The 19541-nt window shown below is 36.6% G+C and overlaps 1 protein-coding gene across 1 annotated transcript in view; it reads right to left on the bottom strand.

Moving 5' to 3' along the window:
* Positions 1-601: 601 nt before the first annotated feature.
* The window catches only part of FDX1 (ferredoxin 1), a 34697-nt gene continuing 15757 nt past the window's right edge, over positions 602-19541 (bottom strand). Inside the window, exons 3-4 of the mRNA XM_060104024.1 lie at positions 5636-5765; positions 602-806 (exon numbers count right to left, since the gene is read on the bottom strand). Of these exons, the coding sequence (XP_059960007.1) occupies positions 680-806; positions 5636-5765 (257 nt within the window). The 3' untranslated portion in view covers positions 602-679. The remainder of the gene's footprint in view (positions 807-5635; positions 5766-19541) is intronic.

Here is a 19541-nt window from a genome sequence, read left to right as displayed (position 1 = left end):
AGACATGAAATTTTTAGTTTATTTCTCCAGTTCAGTCAGAACTGACACCAAACATCTTCGACAGCGCTCCATTACCTGTGCTCAGACGTACACTTTTCACTGAAGCAAAATTCTGAAATAATGATTTATAAGGTCATAACTATCTTTGAAATTAATCATCTTACTGAGCAATTAAAGACACATCCATACACATTCACATTTAACTACAGCTATAAATATGATACTCCTAATTTCTCCACTTTTGATCTCAACACATAACTTGTAATAACAAGATACAGTTCTAGTACTGACCTTCTAATTTGTTGTATGGACCCAGACAAGCCATTTTACATCTCTGCCTCCACCACGTCTAACAGAGATAATGATACCTTTTTCTAACCTATTTTATAGGTAAGTAGGCATAAGATTTATGTGAAAACATTTTGCTAATGTTGCTAATCAAACACAGGTAAAATATATAAGGTTTTATTATATTAACTACTTTCTAATATTTGATTTGTTTTTATAATTTAATCAAAATAAAGATGGCATTCTTTCAGAACTATAAAATTCAGCAGTTACAAGGTGAATTAAAGAAATAAATCTAGTCATAATAAATGCATTCATCCATGTTCTCATTTAATTACATTAAGAAATAATAATTATAAAAATAGGTAAAATGTTGTGAAAATATTCCTATTTATTCTAGCTTAGAGGAGCTCATGCCCATATCAATGGACTCTCTGGCATCAGACACAGCATCAGGTACTCGAACAGTCATATTGTCCATAGCCTTTGTCAAACAGATTTGGCAGCCCAACCGCGATCTGTATAAAAAAGGGGGGAGGTATGATTTAGTATTAAGTATATATTATTCACAAAGCAATGCAGCTACCAGGACCTTTTCTTACCCAAAGCATAGGGATTTACTTACCTTTTAAATGTCCATTAAGTAGAAAAAGATACATCCAACCCTTTCAACTAGAGGATAACAGAATGTAAATATGAAAAACAAAAAGTGTGATACGCCAAAGCTTCATTTTAATCTTTCTACTAATTGTTTCACTGGAACTACTGCTTTTTGGTGACAGGACTGACAAGCAATGAAATGATGAGAAGGCGCAGCAGTGGAGAAGAGAACTGAGGTTTTAGCAATGCCAAGAGAATGACTAATCAATTCCCAGATAATTAAAAACATACAGTCTATGAAAGAAAGTTACACTTTTTAAAGCCTTTAAAACAAGAAATTTGCAATAAACATATAGACGTAAATCATCAATTATCAGATGCATATTTTTCCCACAATTTTAACATCTCTGAAACCAAATGCATCTTAAAATCAATGCCATCTTATAATCACAGCTACACTGTGAGGTGGCAGTCACAGAGGTGTCCCTTCAATTGAGTTATGGGAAGTATGTTAATACTATGTGTTGAATTTCATTACCATTCAAAATAAGTCCAAAAAGATTACAAAACAAAAATTAACAATACAGAGACCCAGCATAAATTGATATTAGGAAAGTAAATATTTGTCATTGGAAGAATAACTGTAATTCCATTTTCTTTTATTTTTTTCAGTATTATGACCAATTTTATTTATATTTTCCTTTTAAAACAGTGATGGACAAATCTGTCTAAATAGCTCTAAATCTAAGTATAAATAGCTCTTTCAATATGCATAAAACGTTAAGTGATAAGATCATTTTTACACCACATTTTAATCAGCAGAACTTTTTCCTTCTTAATGGCACATAAAAATAAATACTATATTAGTCTTATAATCAAACTGCCTTTAATTTGATGGAATGTGGTATGTAGGTCTTGGTTTTGTCAACACATTCGTCAAGCACCTGCTGAGCATCAAAAGGCACAGAACTAAATGTCAGTGGGTTTGCAAAAGAACAGCAATTCACTTCGATCCTTACTGAACACCTCTTACATGCTGGGTGCCAGGGATGCAGGGGTTAGAGCCAAACAGAGCAGTGGTCCAGAATCCAGCACTGAACATGACGTGTTCACCAGCAACTTTCTTAACCATGCCAAATATTAGTTTCCCAACCTCATCCTAAAGATGGATAATAAGTGGGTTCCTCACAGGACTGCCATGAGGATTAGTTGCTAATATCAGTATTAAGGCGTGAACTTTCAATCAAATAGAAGAGCTGAGACACACTTGCAGATAATTAACATGTGAGACTGTGACAAATGCCACAGAGAGAGAAAGCTGAAAGGGCTGAGGAGAAAGCACTGACTTCTTACGGGGGAGATGGTGTTTCTAATGGGCTTTAAAGGCTGGCTAGAACTTAAGAGGAGAAAGGCATTTGAGGCAAAGCTAATAGGGATTCAAGGCATGTTTGAGGCAATATGGGTTTTTGGCCTGGCTGCTGTGCAGGCCAGACGAGGACAAGGGAGTAATGGGCTAGAAAGGTGGCCAAGCCATGGACAGCTCTGAACACCAGTGAAGGGGTTCAGGTTTTTACTGGTGAGCAATGAGGGACCACTGGGAGGTTTCTGAGTAAGAAGTAAGTACTACTGCCATGGGAAATATTGATTGCTGATAGAAAAAAAATCCCCTTTTACCAATAATTCCTATTTGTTGAATAGAAAGAGCCTTGACAATACTCAATTACGCATTAAGCTCTGTCTGCAAGAGAAAAAAATAAGGCAAGCCAATTTAGACAAATTCATTAGGACTGTGGTGAGCCCTAGAGAGACTGTTGGTTACTCTTGGTGTCCATACAAAGATGAGTAGGGTAATGCTAGCCTTCAAGGAACTTTTAGTAAGGGGAACAGGAGAGAAAGAGCTACCAGTGATACAGGGCAGAATAAAGTAAGTGTAGTAACAGAAGAACAAGAACTGTGTGTGGGGGGGAACACAGGGAGGAGTGGCACCGAAGGCCCTCGCTGGTTCTATAACCCTAGAAGATAAGGCAGTGGCACTGTGGCTGTTCTCACTCCCCTACTTCCTCCTGGAAGGTCTCTGGCTCTAGGGTCTACCAGTGTAGAAAGTGTCTTACACCTCTACAGAAGGAGATGGACAGCAAGTCTTCCTTGATTTCACTATTAATCCTACAAAATCTCACACTTGTGCAAACCTTGAAGACATTTTCTCCATATACACCTGACAGTGGAAATATACTAGGTGTTATGTTAACTTTACTTCTAAAGTTTGGTTTTCAATGCAGAGAAGAAGCTTCAAATAGTAAAAAAACAAGGGTTTTGGGGTCTAACGTAACTGATTCAAACCAGGGCTCTGTCATTCTTTAGCTGTGTGGCCTTGAGCAAATCCATAAGAACTAAGCTTTGTTCTATATAATGGTGATAATACTGCCTAACTCTGAAGGTTAGAAGTAATCTTTGTTAAGTTTGTAGGCATTATAGTAAGTTTCTGGCATTTGAATTAATATTATTATAGTCAGAATGCCAACAACAACCATTTAATGAATGCTTTCTTCACCAGACACTGTTCAATGAGCTTCACATACATTTATTAGTTGACATGACACAAAAACCCTATGAGGTAGGTACTATTATTATCCTCATTTTACAAATATGGAAACTGAGGCCTCTGTGTAGATTATCCATGGAAATTGGTAGCAGGGAGCAATGACAACCATCAAAAATAGATTCACAGATAATTCCTGAATCTCTCTACCAACCACTAATTCCAAAAACAGCTGGTGACGCCTTTTGTGAATCAGGCAATGGAGACACAATGATGAAATAAGACATGGCCCCTGCTCTAATGGGGAAAAGGAGACATGTAACCAGTACAATAAGTGCCATATGAGCCCGTGTATCAACAATCCATCACTAATCAAGGTTAAGTACACCCTAAAATAAACATTAAAATGATGCTGTTTTATCTTAAAAATTATAGACATTTACATAGCACTTAATTTTAAAAATAAACCTATGGGACTGCCCTGGTGGTCAAGTGGTTAAGACTCCACGCTCCCAATGCAGAGGGCCCGGGTTTGATCCCTGGTCAGGGAACTAGATCCCACACGGATGCCACAACTAAGAATTTGCAAGCCACAACTAAAGATCCCACATGCTGCAACTAAAGATCCCACATGCTGCAATGAAGATCCCACGTGCCTCAACTAAGACCTGGTGCAGCCAAATAAGTAAGTAAGTAAGTAAATAAATAAATAAATAAATAAACCTAAGAACTAAAGACTGAGTTTCCTTGTTTCTTTGTTTGGAAGTATATGGTACCCTAGAAATAGAAGTTTACATGCAGTTTCTATCTTTGAACAAAATTATTTTCATTCCAAATATGTCAGTGTTTTCTAAATCCTACCTGTGAAAAGCATTATACTCTTTCCCCACAAAGCATTTCTACTAAAATTCTGTGTACTTAAGAATATCAGCTATAAAATGCCATAAAAGCTATTTCTTGCTTTCCATTATCTTGTTCTAAAACTTCTGAATTTTATCATCAAAGTTCTTGGCTAGTTTACATTTACAGTAGGTCTCTTGTATCTTCTCACACTCATGTATCTCTCCTAAATGTAGCTCTCCATTTCCTCTCATTTTATTTTCTTTTCATTCAGAATATTATCTGTTACATGCGCCTACAAATTTCACCTGAATAAAAGGGCAAGCAGTTAGCTATGATTTACCCCTCACATTGAAAGAAACAATTTTCAGAACCAGATTAACACAACATTGAGTGTATTCTGTGTGTTATCCTTTAGAAAAAAAAAGGACGTGTTGATAGAGAATGTGGCACCTGAAGATGTGAGGGGAGACAGGCATATGGCAGCCACAATAAATACCAATGACCTAAAAACTTTTTGAGAATTATTAGATAAGAGGGTTTATCTTAAGGATCTAATAAAATTGTGGTTACATGATACACATGAAATAAAGCTATGATTATTACTATTATTCCTTATTTTTTTTAAACTATTTTTCATTAGGGCCACCAAATTACAGTTAAACACCAAAGCCAATCTTAATTAAATAAACTCTTGTTATCTTGTCTCTGGAAACAGTAAATTAACTACCTATCTTCCCTAACTCAAACCAAAAGACTAGATAATTTAAAAAAAAATAAAGTATCACTTGATATCTCTTGCTACTATAAATCTTACCACTTTTAAGAGTAATTCTACTTATTAAAAACAAGAATAAACTATGATTAATTTACTTTAATGTACAGTTAGAAACAGAAGTATTCATTTTAACATAATTACTATTATATATTAAGTTTTTTTAAAAATTGTATTCTCTCAAGTAGGTAAAATTTTCCATTATAATTTCTTTCAATTATCAAATCTGTCCATCAAGAATACCATAAAAAGCATTAAATTTAATCCCAACTCATTAAATTGTGATAAATATTAATTCCTGGAATAAAAATAGATGAAAGAAGATTTATTAGGATCTAGAACTTATGCTTCTAATACTTCCAATTAATTTTTTTTTTACTTTTGTTAAAAGTTTCATGAGGGTTAAACTGTAGAATACATAAGAGAAATGTCACATATTTAATATTCAAAGTCTGTGACTGTTATCTATCTACATGGGAGAACCCTGTTACATGCATGCATATTATATGTCTCTGGTCAGAGACAGACATGAACTAATAAAACTTTTATCCTCCTAGGTTATTATTACAATGGAAGTGATCCAAAAATCTTACCTATCTGTTAGTCCATATGCCAGATCAAGCATGTCATTCTCCTCATCACTGATTGCTTCTAATTTCTCAAATATGTGCTGTTCAAAGATGAGGTGACAGGTGGAGCAAGCCAAGGTTCCCTCACATGCACCTACAAAAGCAACAAACATTGAATATGCTCCCCTCTACATTCAACACAACTCAAAATTGACTTGAATTAATTAAATTAAATAATTTCTAAATTTAAAAATCAGCATTAGCATACATCAGTGATAGGATTGTATTTCTGAATAATAATAAGAATTAGGGACAACCCCCCCATACCCAACACACACACACACACACACACACACACACACACACACACATATACAGAGTTTGAAATCACTTTCAAATATTATTTTTAAGAGGTATGAACTAGATGCTGTGAGAGGAAACATAAAAATACAAATCCTAATACCAAAGAGCTTACAAGTTAATAAACTCAGATATGCATACATACAAAAATGTATGCATTTTAAACTTATATAGTATGATTTATATAACAGCTATGCAAGTTCCTTACCTTTTCCTGGAGAGCGCAACACAATTTATAAAGCCTCACAGTATATAAGAGGAACCAGAAAGTAACCAAACTGACATCTAAAGTTAAATATTTTTCCCTCTCAATCTCTCCTTATAATCAGGACAGAATCAAATAAGTCACTTTAAGAGTCACATTGGTTTGGGACTTCCCTGGTGGCACAGTGGTTAAGAATCCACCTGCCAATGCAGGGGACACGGGTTCGACCCCTGGTCCGGGAAGATCCCACATGCTGTGGAGCAACTAAGTCTGTGTGCCACAACTACTAAGCCTGAGCTCTAGAGCCCGCGAGCCACAACTACTGAGCCCATGTGCCACAACTACTGAGCCCATGTGCCACAACTACTGAAGCCCGCGCACCTAGAGCCAGTGCTCTGTAACAAGAAGCCACCGCAATGAGAAGCCCACACACTGCAATGAAGAGTAGCCCCAGCTCGATGCAACTAGAGAAAGCCCACGTGCAGCAACTAAGATGCAACGCAGCCAAAAATTAATTAATTAATTTAAAAAGAGTTCTTCGTACATTAAAAAAAAAAGAGAGTCACACTGGTTTAAAATAAAGAGTGAAGAATATTTCTCCTGTTCCATGTTTTTAAAAGGCACTAATTTAACAGTTATTTATTGAGTGCATATTAATATGCCAGGGACTGTGAAAAGGGAACTAAAAAGTCATCTAGTCCAACTAAACTATGAATCTGCTCTGCAACATCCTTTCCCAGGGGTTACCCAGCTTTTGCTTGAAAACTTCCTGACACAGAAATCCTCACTGCTGAAGCCAGCCAATTTCACACTCGGCTTCTACTGAGCTAAAAGTCTGTCACTCTGTAACTTTCCACCTACTGCTCCAATTCTATCCCATGAAGTCAAATCCTTTTTTTCTCTCTGGCTCTACCGAGGTATAACTGACAAATAAAATTGTAAGATATTTAAAGCATACATCGTGATGATTTGATATACGTATACACTGTGAAAGGACTCCTCGCATTTAGTTAACACATCTGTAACCTCATATATTTACTATTTTTAGTGAGAACATGTAAGTTCTACTCTCTCAGCAATACAGCATTATCACTGCAGTCACCATGATTTACATTAGATCCTCAGTCCTTAATCATCTCAGAGCTGAAATTTTATACCCTTTTACCTATTCACCTCCCTATTTCCCAACCTCCCCTAAGCCCCTGGCAACCACTTTTCTGTTCTCTGTTTCTATGAGTTTAGTTAGTGAATCCTTCTAAACAATAGCTGTTCATATATTTGAGAATGTTCTTTCTTCTCCAGGCTGAGCATACTCAGGCCCTCCAAATTTTTCTTATGTATTGACATAGTTCTAAATCCCTTCCCTCAGTCTGGTTGGGCTTTTCTTAAAATACAGCATCCAGAAGAGGACCTGACAAAACAGAATCATCCAGAATCATGTTCTCATTAAATTCTACCTAAAAAAGTTATTCTGGTTTGTTTCTGAATAATATTTTTTAAAGCCACAATACAACTGTAAAGATTATAGAGTCCTAGGAGTAACTTCAGTTTGATTTAGATTCTTTTGGTCCATAAACACTATATAAAATATTAATAGAACTACTATCAATAATTAGTGAACTTCTTAATTTTCCTCGGAACGAATTTATCATTTTAACAAGAGTTGTTCTTTTATAAGTTAAACATTTGTTACTCATATTTTATTTTTTAAAACATCAAGAAAGAAGAGAGAGGCTTCCTTAAACATTTTTATTAAATCTCATTCAAAGCAGTAACAAGATAAAGCACAGAGACACCATATAGTGATGTACAGGGGTCATAAGCATGGACTGTGGAACCAGATTCCCTGGCTTCAATCCCAGCTCCATGTTTTACTAATGGTATCACCTTGGGCCACTACACCCTCCTGCCTTAATTTCCTCAACAGTAACTGTACCAACCTCACATAATAGTTGCAAGAATTACATATGAGTGTGTACTTAACATATGTACTTGCAACCACAACTGACTGGTAGAGAATAAGAACTATTCAAGTGTTGGTAATTATTATGATTTGGAAGTTATAAGAAAACTTAAGAGTCATTCAACTTTTTTAAATGTAAGAGTAAGAATTAAACCCAAGAAGTTAAATGAATCAACTATGAATTCCTGCCACTCAATAATCTAATTCACCTTATGTGAATATTATATATATAAACATATATATACATATATTCAGTACATTTATGTAATACACAAATATATACCCACACCAATTGGTTATCTGAACAGGCACTTTCCTTTTCTATTTTTGTATAAATTTGAGGCATTTCACAGAAAAAGGTAAATGGATATATTTTACTTAAAAAGAAGTAAGTTTCCTCTGCTTAAAAAAATACAGATAGGTAGGTAGGTAGGAAGAAAGAGAGGGAAGGAGGGAGGGAGGGAAGGAAGGAGGGAGGAAACCCCTGCAGTAAAAGGAGAACTGGTGTAGTACAACCCTGAGGCCATGTGGGCTCTAGATGAATCTGCCATACTGTCTGCTGTGTCCTGGGCAAGCCTCTCAAGGGCCTCGGTTTTCTTCTCATCTGTACCATGAGAGACTGAAGCAGATGATATCTAAGGGCCTGTTCTCTCTAATATTTTACGAATCCACAAAGAAGAATTACAGTTCTTAATGGATTTGTTCCCTAGTATTCAATAAATATATACTAACTTTGTTTTCTGTTTTTATCTCATCAATACCCAATCCAGACAAACTCAAAACTAAAATGGCAAATCGCTCTGAAGATACTATGGGACAAAATTCAGGAAATCCAGCATCTTTTGTCTTAAAAAGTACGTAAAACCTCCTTATAAAATATACCAAGCAACTCTCCTAATTTAAAAAGCTTGTAACTTCCCTTCATATTTTTATTATTAAAAAAAGACAAATCCTGAGAACTGCAAGCCATGTGTAACAGAAGATGCAAGAAAAACAAAACTCACAGTCCAGGGTGGGATGCGGTGCTAGGGCTATAGAGGCAGACAGGGGACCAAGCATGGAGGTCTCTCATGCTCTCCTAAGGAGCTTGAGCTGTCCTATAAGCGCACTCTCCCTGTTTCCTGACACGGTGGGTAAACTAGCATGCTCGTAGTGGGTGGGTTGACACAGAGATGTTTCTGGCCAGGAGTTATGAGCACCTGTCACTTCACTGCCCCTCTCCTGGATCCAGACCCTGGAGGACAGTGGTTGCTGTTGAAGCTACGGGAAGCTTCTAAAGGATTCTGAGTAGGAAAGTGACATGGTATGTTTATTTTGGATAGATCTTGCTGGTGCCTGTGTGTAAAGGATGGATTTGACATGAACAAGACAGAAGCAAAAGTCATGAGATTTCACCAAGGAGGAGGGGGAAAAAGAGGAAAAGAAAGATAAGAAACTGAGAGAGTCAAGGAGAGACCCGCCCCCTCCAAGAAAAGGAGTCAAAATACAAATGTGTCAAATGCTAGAGAGAGAACCAGAAAGTGTGACATGAGAAAAGCCCAGGGAAGAAGCGAGTGCATACAATATGGTCTCAATCATCTCGGAATGCAGAGTAAAGTTCACATGCTAATAAATCCCTCCAGGAAATTTAGGACATTCCTTTTTTTTGCCACCTGGTCAGTCAAAATGAAGAGTTACCATCCGTGTTCCAGCTCTTCACTTTCTTCCCTAGGAAACCTCAATTCTTTTAACCTTCTCTTAAAGGCTTTATTTTCATTCTCTAATAGTTTTCATTGCTCCTCTCAGGAACCTTGCCAATTATTTCCAAATCTTGCTTAAGTTGCCAAGTTCAGAGCTGAAGAGAGTATTCTAGTAAGAATTTGACAAATGTTGAATATATACAGAAGATTAACTTTTGGTTCCTACACTCAAGTTCCCATTATACATTCTAGTCCCATATTTAGTCTTTAGATAAACGCACCATGCTCAGGATTCCTCCTTATTTTACAGTTCCTTTCAAACTTTTTCTATCACAAGTTGTCAACAGGTATGCTTTTCTTATTCTTTGTACTAGGAAGAAACTCAAATATAATAGAAACTTTAAAACTCAGAATGAAATCAACTCAGCATGCATAAGATGGCTACCACTGAACCAGAGACACATATGGTCATACAGTGGTACAAGTATCACTAGAGAAAAAAATCTGGAGCAAAGATTTACAAACCCTGTGGACAGTACTTATAAGAAGAAATAGTCAATCCTGCAAAACTCCAAAATAATAAGACAATCTGAGCAGTTTTTTGGAGTTTTTTTTTTTTTTTTAGATTTAAACTATATGTTCTATAAAAAAGAAAAAAAATTTAGAGAACAGTGAAGACATGTCTCGGAGAAGGTATTAGGAGGAAAAAAGATTTTAAAAGTGAGCCTAAAACTGTGAGAAGAAAACTTTAAGAAAAAGTTACTCTGTTTTTGTTTGGTTTTTTTTCATCTCATGATTTCATGATGGGTATTTCTGCCAATTTATTTGTTTCCTGGTCTGCTAATTAGAGGGAGCTCCCCAATCAATAAGCATCTGACTTTTGCCTTTTTGGTATACAGGTCTATGAATCTTAACACATGTATAAGTTTGTGTACCCACTACCATAACCAGGATACAAAATAGGTTCATCATCCAAAAGAAACTCCCATGTTGCTGTGCCTTTGGAGTCACAGCCTACATTTCTATACAGTAACAACAAACCAAAAAGACAAATTAAGAAAAACAATTCCATTTACAATCGCATCAAAAAGAATAAAATACCTAGGGGTAAATGTACCTAAGGAGGTAAAAGACCTGTACTCAGAAAACTATAAGACACTGATCAAAGAAATTAAAGACAACACAAACACATGGAAACATACACTGTGTTCATGGGTTCAAAGAATTAATATTGTTAAAATGACCATACTACCCAAGGCAATCTACAGACTCAATGCAAACCCTATCAAATTACCAGTGGCATTTTTCACAAAACTAGAACAAAAATTGTTTTAATTTGTATGGAAACACAAAAGATTCCCAAAGAGCCAAAATAACTTGAGAAAGAAGAAGAGAACTGGAAGTATCAATCTCCCTGACTCAGACTATATTACAAAGCTACAGTAACCAAAACAGTATGGTACTGGCATGAAAACAGACACATAGATTAATGGAACAGAATAGAGAGCCCAGAAACAAACCCACACACCTATGGTCAATTAATCTATGACAAAGAAGACAAGAATATACAATGGAGAAAAGACAGTCTCTTCAGTAAATGGTGCTGGGAAAACTGGATACTACATGTAAAAGAATGAAATTAGAACATTCTCTAACACCATATACAAAAATAAACTCAAAATGGATTAGAGACCTAACTGTAAGACCTGAAACCATAAAACTCCCAGAAGAAAACAGAACACTCTTTGACACCACAGCAATACTTTTTAAATCTGTCTCATAAAGCAAAGGAAATAAAAGCAAAAATAAACAAATGGGACCTAATTAAACTTAAAAGCTTTTGCATATAGCAAAGAAAACCACTGACAAAATGAAAAGACAATCTACTGAATGGGAGAAAATATCTTCAAATGATACGACCAATAAGGGATTAATCTTCAAAATATATAAACAGCTTATACAAATCAACATCAAAAAAACCAAACATCCCAATTTAAAAATGGGCAGAAGATCTGAAGAGTATAGCCACAATGTAATACAGTATGGAGGTTCCTCAACAAATTAAAAATAGAACTACCATATGACCTAGTAATCTGATTTCTAGGCATGCATTTAAAGGAAATGAAATAACTACGTCAAAGAAATATCTGCACTCCCATGTTCACTGCAGCATTATTCACAATAGCCAAGATATGGAGACAACCCAAGTGTATGTCCATGGATGAATAAGACGTGGTGTGTGTGTGTGTGTGTGTGTGTGTGTGTACAGATACACACACAATGGAATGCTATTCAGCAATAAAATAGAAGAAAATCCTGCCATTTGTGAAACATAAATAGACCTTGAGGAGATTATGCTAAGTGAAATAAATAAGACAGAGATAGACAAACAGTGTATGACATCACTTATATGATATATGTGGAATCTAAAAAAGTCAAACTCGTAGAAACAGAGAGTAGTGGTGGGGGCTAAAGGAAATGGGGAGGATGGTCAAAGGGTGTAAACTTTCAGCTATAAAATGAATAGGGTCTGAGGATCTACTGTAAAACATGGTGACTACAGATATAATACTGTATTATACATTTGAAATTTGCTGAGAGTAATCTTAAATGTTTTAACCACACACACACAAAAAAGGAATGATGTGAGGTTAACCCTATTGTGGTAATCATTTTGCAACTGAGATGTGTATCAAACCATCACGTTGTACACCTTAAACTTACACAATGTTAGCTGTCAATTATATCTCAATAAAGCTAGAAAATAGAACAAAACCATGGTGATGGTTGCACAACTCTCTGAATATACTAAAAAAACATATACTTTCAATGAGTAAACTGTATGGTATGTGAATTATATCTCAGTAAAGCTCTTCCAAAAAAAACTCAACTAGATATATTTTTAATGGGTCTACCACTGAACTTTTAATTCCATTTCACTCATCTACATGTCTGTTTTTGCTAATATTACACTGTCTTGATTACTGTAGCATCAAGTTTTAAGATCTGTACTATACATATGTCTTCCAGCTTTATCTTTCTCTTCTAAAATTGTTTGGCTATTCTAGTTCATTTGTTTTTCTGTAAAAAGTTTAGAATCAGCTTGTCTGTATCTAGAAAAAAATCCTGCTGAGATTTTAATGGGAAATGTATTAAATCTATATATCAATAAAAACTGACATCTTTACTATGTTGTCTTCCAATCCATGAATACAGTATGTCTCTCCACTACTTAGGTCATTGCTCTCTTTCATCAGAGTTCTATAACTTTCAGGATACTGATGCTATATACGTATTTTATTAGATTTAAACCTCAAAATTTCAATTTGAGGAGCTATTGTAAATGTTTTTTTTGTAAATGTTCTTTCAAAAAATTTTTTTGGTTTCCAACTGTTCATTGCTGGTACACAGAAATACAATTGATTTTTGTGTGTTGACCTTGTATCCTAGGACCTTGCTAAACTCACTTAGTTCTAAGATTTTTTTAATAGAGTCCTTGTAATTTTCTATGTAAATCATCATCTAAAAACAAGACAGTTTTCTTTCTTTTCAACCTGTATGCCTTTTAAATTTTTTTCATTATTTTATTTTATTTTACTTATTTTTAAAAATTTTATTTATTTTTGGCTGCATTGGGTTTTCGTTGCTGCGCATGGGCTTTCTCTAGTTGAGGCGAGCAGGGGCTACTCTTCATTGAGGCACGCAGGCTTCTCATTGCAGTGGCTTCTCTTGTTGTGGAGCATGGGCTCTAGGTGTGTGGGCTTCAGTAGTTGTAGCACACGGGCTCAGTAGCTGTGGTACACGGGCCCTAGAGAGCACAGACTTCAGCAGTTGCGGTGGGCTCAGTAGTTGTGGCACGCAGGCTCTAGGGCACGCGGGCTTCAGAAGTTGTGGCGCACGGGCTCACTAGTTGTGGCTCACAGGCTCTAGAGTGCAGGCTCAATATTTGTGGCGCACGGGCTTAGTTGCTCCACAGCATGTGGGATCTTCCTGGACCTGGGATCGAACCCGTGTCCCCTGCATTGGCAGGCGGATACTTAACCACTGTGCCACCAGGGAAGTCCTCTTTTTTTCTTTTTTTGCTTCATTACACAAAGACTTCCAGCATGATGTTAGTAGGGCGGTAAGAACAGACATCCCTGCCTTGTTCCTAATCTTAGGAGAAAGGCATTTCATTCTTCAGCTTTAAGCATAACGTTAGCTGTAGGCTTTTCATAGATATCCTTTATCAGCATCTGATTTTGCACCACAGCTGATCTGGCACTGCCCACTTGTTTTCAGTTAAAACACGGGAGCTGCCACCAATTCTATATCCCATTTGAACAGAGTTCACATCCTTATTGAACGTCCCTGCTGCTCCCAACTCCACTAGAGCCACAACCCAAAGGCTACAGGCAAGAACAAAGTGGACGATGTTCCTGTTGGGCCTCATCTTCTAACTCCTTTTCAGCATCACAGAATTCCCAGGCTCCTATCTAACATGAAATTATCTGCATTGAAAATCAGTAGTATATATATTCCCAGTGCCAGACTGCAAAGTGGAGTGTCCCCATAGTGTATGTGGGGTGTGTGCATTTTGTGTGTGCAGTAGGTGGGCCCAAGGAGTTAAGGAGTTCTTGATATGGTATTAAAAGTTAGAAGTTGCAATGCATTTTCTCAAAGAAACCAGGCTATAAATGGTGATTAAGTTAGTTGTGAAGAAACAGGTTCTGTGGGTTGGCCCGAAAAATTTAGCCACCGTGTATAACAGTATTTCCATAGGAAAACAAATTCCAAATGCCAACTAGTTGACCTGAAAATGGATTTGGTAAACAAAACCTATCCCTAAAATGGGAAGTGTTTGTTGTTTTTTATGCTTATCACATACACAGGGAACAACTCTACAAAGCACACAGTGGGAGGCAACCTATCAAAGGAAAAAGGATACAAAAGCAACAACTATAGAACCTTCAATCTAAAACTGATAGCTGATCAAAATATGGGTACACTGATATAATAATACATGTGGAGAGTTGGGGATTGAAAGTGCGAAAGTTATGTGACTTATGCTTATATACAGCCCCAAAGCAGTACTGACAGCTGTCAGCTTTTAGTGTCTTTATAAGTGGTTGGTTATATAAGAGTAAATTAATAGGGGAAATGTGTACATATGTGTGTGTATATACATATGTAAATACAGAGATACATACACATATATTAAACATAAAGTGATCACATTTTATGAGGAATACATTCTCAAAGATTTGAAATTGTTGAAGTCCCATAATTCTAATTATATTCTCAATGAAACAAAATGTAAAGTAGGGAGTGGGTTCTTATAGTTTGTAAATCTATAATCCTCGTATCATATTTTTGTTGCAAAATATAATTAGAACAAACATTTGAAGTGAAACTTTTTACATTACTATGTCCACTTTTCAAATAATCAAAGATACTCCATGGCTTACAACAGACGATAATCTGAACTGACTTAGGGACACATTACAGCCGTATTAGCCCCTAATGCCAGCATTTTATCCATCATCCTTGCTTGGTTACACATCGACTGTCATGAACTTAAAGGTATGTACAGTTTAGTGCTGCTTTAATATTGTTGGCATTCTGGCTAATGATTCAGTTCTGTCTCCTAAATTAACAGTAATACAAATCATGATAGGTTTTTGGCTTTCTTCATTGCATTCTGTCACATTTAACTTCTGTCCCAAAATAACTCGCTTTCGGATGCATTTTTCGGCATTAACACTTAATGAATGCTTGGCTGAAACTGTCGTAGGCTTTAAAATGATATTAAATTATAACCACAGTTTAAAATATCAGCACTACAGTCAACAAAAATCACACAGACATCAGATGTCTGGAAACAGCACAGTTCACATGATACTGACAAAGGCTGACAGGTATTTGTTTACAATTGTAAAAGGCATAGAAGCAAATATAAAATTTGTAATTCGCACAGCCTGCCAGCTTCAAATTATGGGATTCTTGACAAAAGGTTTGGTTTTCACAGTATTTCTGATTTTACTAGAGTAAGAACCTTAATACTGTTAACCTGTACAACTTCAAATTTGCATAATTTTAAAATTACATTAAGAATAAGTAAGGCATGGTTACTGGCTAATTTCAAGGTTGATGATGAATAAAACTCTGAACTGAGGTTTTTTTTAAAAAAAAGACTGATACTAAGGTTTTGCACAAAAGCTTAGAAATTCCTGCCATAAAACTAATTCCCAGAGAAAATGAGCTATCTGCAGACTATTTCTCCTTTCATGTAATTTGAGAGTTTTCCACCAGGAAAAGATTGTTTCGTGTGTGTGTAACCATACTAAGATAATTTGGAGATCTGTAATGATGCTGACAAGACAGACTGCCTAACCCCTTTCCCAAACAAAACTCCAGGGGATAGCTATGTGGAAATATTATATATTAAAAATATGAAACTATATAAAACTATAAAACCTAATTTTCTAGAGTAAACCTTGATCCACCAGAGCTAGAAATATAGTATGTTAATAAGGAGTCAATAAACATGATAAAAATAAATAGATATTTATATGATCATTATCAGGGTCATCCAATTTGAATAATTTCCCTCCAGACACATGAAGGAAATACATAATAGTTAAGAAAAAAACAAAGTCTGAGATAATAAACTAGGTAAATTTGATCAGAGAGGTGTAACTGCCCCCTAGTGACAGAATACTATAATACACTCTGAAAACTTAAAGATCCAAAAAATCTACATTAATTTAAAAGCTGGATAGGAATGTTCATAAATTTATTGCTTCCAAAATTTACAATTGTCCCTTTTTACTCACTTGTCCATTCATTACTTCTCTTCATATATAAAGAAAACAAAGATGATTTTATCCTTCATCATAGTCTCTTAGGAGAAAAATGCACAAGTAAACAAACATATAATTAACAGGTTGTGATAAATGCCATGAAAAAACTGAACAGGATGCTGTGATGGAGAATAACAGGTTCAGGGTAATGAAAGAACATTTTGGACTGGGTAGTTGGGCAAAGCCCCACTAAGGAAGTATTATAATATAAGATAAACTGAGACCAGATGGATAAAAAGCAAACACATACAGGATATTCAGGGTGGAGTGAGAGGGAAGTGTCCCAGGTAGAAAAAAATGCAAAGTGTGTACAAAGTCTCCAAGCTAGAAATTCTGGGTGAGTTCAGCTCTTGATAAAAGGCCAGTGTGGCCAAAGTGAGAGAAAGAACAATGAGAAATGGGGGAGAGGAAGAAAGGCAGACGGGGCCAGTTAATGCAGAACCATTTAGGCTATGGTAAGGAATGTGGATTTTATCCTAAATGAAAAGTTATTCATGGATTTAAATCAAGAAACCTCTCTGATGTGCATTACGATGAATCACCCTAGCTGCTGGGCTCAAGAGCAGAAGCAGAGTAGTGCAACTCCTGGAACACAGTAACTAGCAAGCCCCAAGTAGTGACTGCAGGGATGGTGAACACAGCACACACTGGAGACATATATGGAGCACATCTGACAGGAGCTGCTGATGGACTGAAGGTAGAGGATAGGGAAGAAGGAAGAATAAAAGACGCTCTCCAGTTTCAGGCTGGAGCACCTGAGTGATGCTCGCTACTGGCAGAAAAGATTCTCAGAAAGATAAGTTTCAGTGTGGGGGAAAAGAATCAAAATCTGTTTAAATATGTTGACTTGTTCAAATGCCTGTGTAATTTCCAAGAAAAGACATAAAGTAGGAAGTTGAATCTATAAGTCCAGGGCTCACAGGAATGGTGTGAGCTAACAATGTAAACTTAAGAGTCTATGAGCATCTGCACACCAGTCAGAATGGCCATCATTCTGACTGGATGTGGAGAAAAGGGAACCTTCTTGCACTGCTGGCAGGAATGTAAATTGATACAGCCACTATGGAACAGCCACTATGGAGAACAGTATGGACGTTCCTCAAAAAACTAAAAATAGAACTACCAAACAACCAAGCAATCCCACTGCTGGGCATATACCCTGAGAAAACCATAATTCAAAAAGAGGCATGTACCAAAATGTTCATTGCAGCTCTATTTACAATAGCCAGGACATGGAAGCAACCTAAGTGTCCATCAACAGATGAATGAATAAAGAAGATGTGGCACATATATACAATGGAATATTACTCAGCCATAAAAAGGAACGAAACTGAAGTATGTGTAGTGAGGTGGATGGACCTAGAGACTGTCATACAGAGTGAAGTCAGAAAGAGAAAAACAAATACCGTATGCTAACACATATATATGGAATCTTAAAAAAAAATGGTCATAAACAACCTAGGGGCAAGATGGGAATAAAGATGCAGACCTACTATCGAATGGACTTGAGGATATGGGCAGGGGGAGGGGTAAGCTGGGACAAAGTGAGAGAGTGGCATGGACATATATACACTACCAAACGTAAAATAGATAGCTAGTGGGAAGCAGCCGCATAGCACAGGGAGATCAGCTCGGTGCTTTGTGACCACCTAGAGGGGTGGGATGGGGAGGGTGGGAGGGAGGGAGATGCAAGAGGGAAGAGATATGGGGACATATGTATAACTGATTAACTTTGTTATAAAGCAGAAACTAACACACCATTATAAAGCAATTATATGCCAATAAAGATATTAAATAAATAAATAAAGTAAATTTTATTAAAAAAAAAAAAGAGTCTATGAGCATCTGGATGGGATTTAAGGTCACAGAAGGGATAAAATCATCCAGGGAGAAACTGTACAGACACTCTGTACTTGGCCACCCTCATCTGCATATGGTGTTCACCTATGAGCACGACTATAACAAAGGCAATATGTACAGGGTGTCCTGTATTCAACTTTAGAAATGAATTAAACAGTTGCCCCTATAATGTTGTTATCGCAACCTCTCCTTTATAAACATAATATTTCAGACTTCTTGATTGCATTTCTGTCATCTTTGTTCTAGAAAGTGGCTGAGTCTTAACTCTATCTTTTGTGAACCTAGTTTAGCTTATCTCAAATGTGTATTTACATGCCAAAATTTCTGGACACATTAGGATCCTTGATCTTTACAGTTTCTCTTTTAAGTGTATAAATGAGTGCAGAATTTATATCAAACTACTGAAGACTGTATTGGCATTAAATTTTCTGTATTTCTGGGGCATCAGGGGAAAAAGATTCTGTTAGTGGTTACCTCTGTGTGATAAGACTATAGGGAGAAGCAAGGAGAACTACAGTCCTGCAGCCTGTGGAACAAAAACCACATTCACAGAAAGACAGACAACATGAAAAGGCAGAGGGCTATGTACCAGATGAAGGAACAAGATAAAACCCCAGAAAAACAACTAAATGAAGTGGAGATAGGTAACCTTCCAGAAAAAGAATTCAGAATAATGATAGTGAAGATGATCCAGGAACTCGGAAAAAGAATGGAGGCAAAGATCGAGAAGATGCAAGAAATGTTAAACAAAGACCTAGAAGAATTAAAGAACAAACAAACAGAGATGAACAATACAATAACTGAAATGACAACTACACTTGGGGGTTCCCTGGTGGTGCAGTGGTTGAGAGTCTGCCTGCCGATGCAGGGGACACGGGTACGTGCCCCAGTCTGGGAAGATCCCACATGCCGCGGAGTGGCTGGGCCCGTGAGCCACGGCCACGGAGTCTGCGCATCCGGAGGCTGTGCTCCGCAATGGGAGAGGCCACAACAGTGAAAGGCCCGCAAACCTCAAAATAAT

Source organism: Mesoplodon densirostris, chromosome 7 (genome assembly GCF_025265405.1).
Source record: "Mesoplodon densirostris isolate mMesDen1 chromosome 7, mMesDen1 primary haplotype, whole genome shotgun sequence".
Lineage (NCBI taxonomy): Eukaryota > Metazoa > Chordata > Mammalia > Artiodactyla > Ziphiidae > Mesoplodon > Mesoplodon densirostris.
This window is presented reverse-complemented; position numbering and strand designations above follow the sequence as displayed.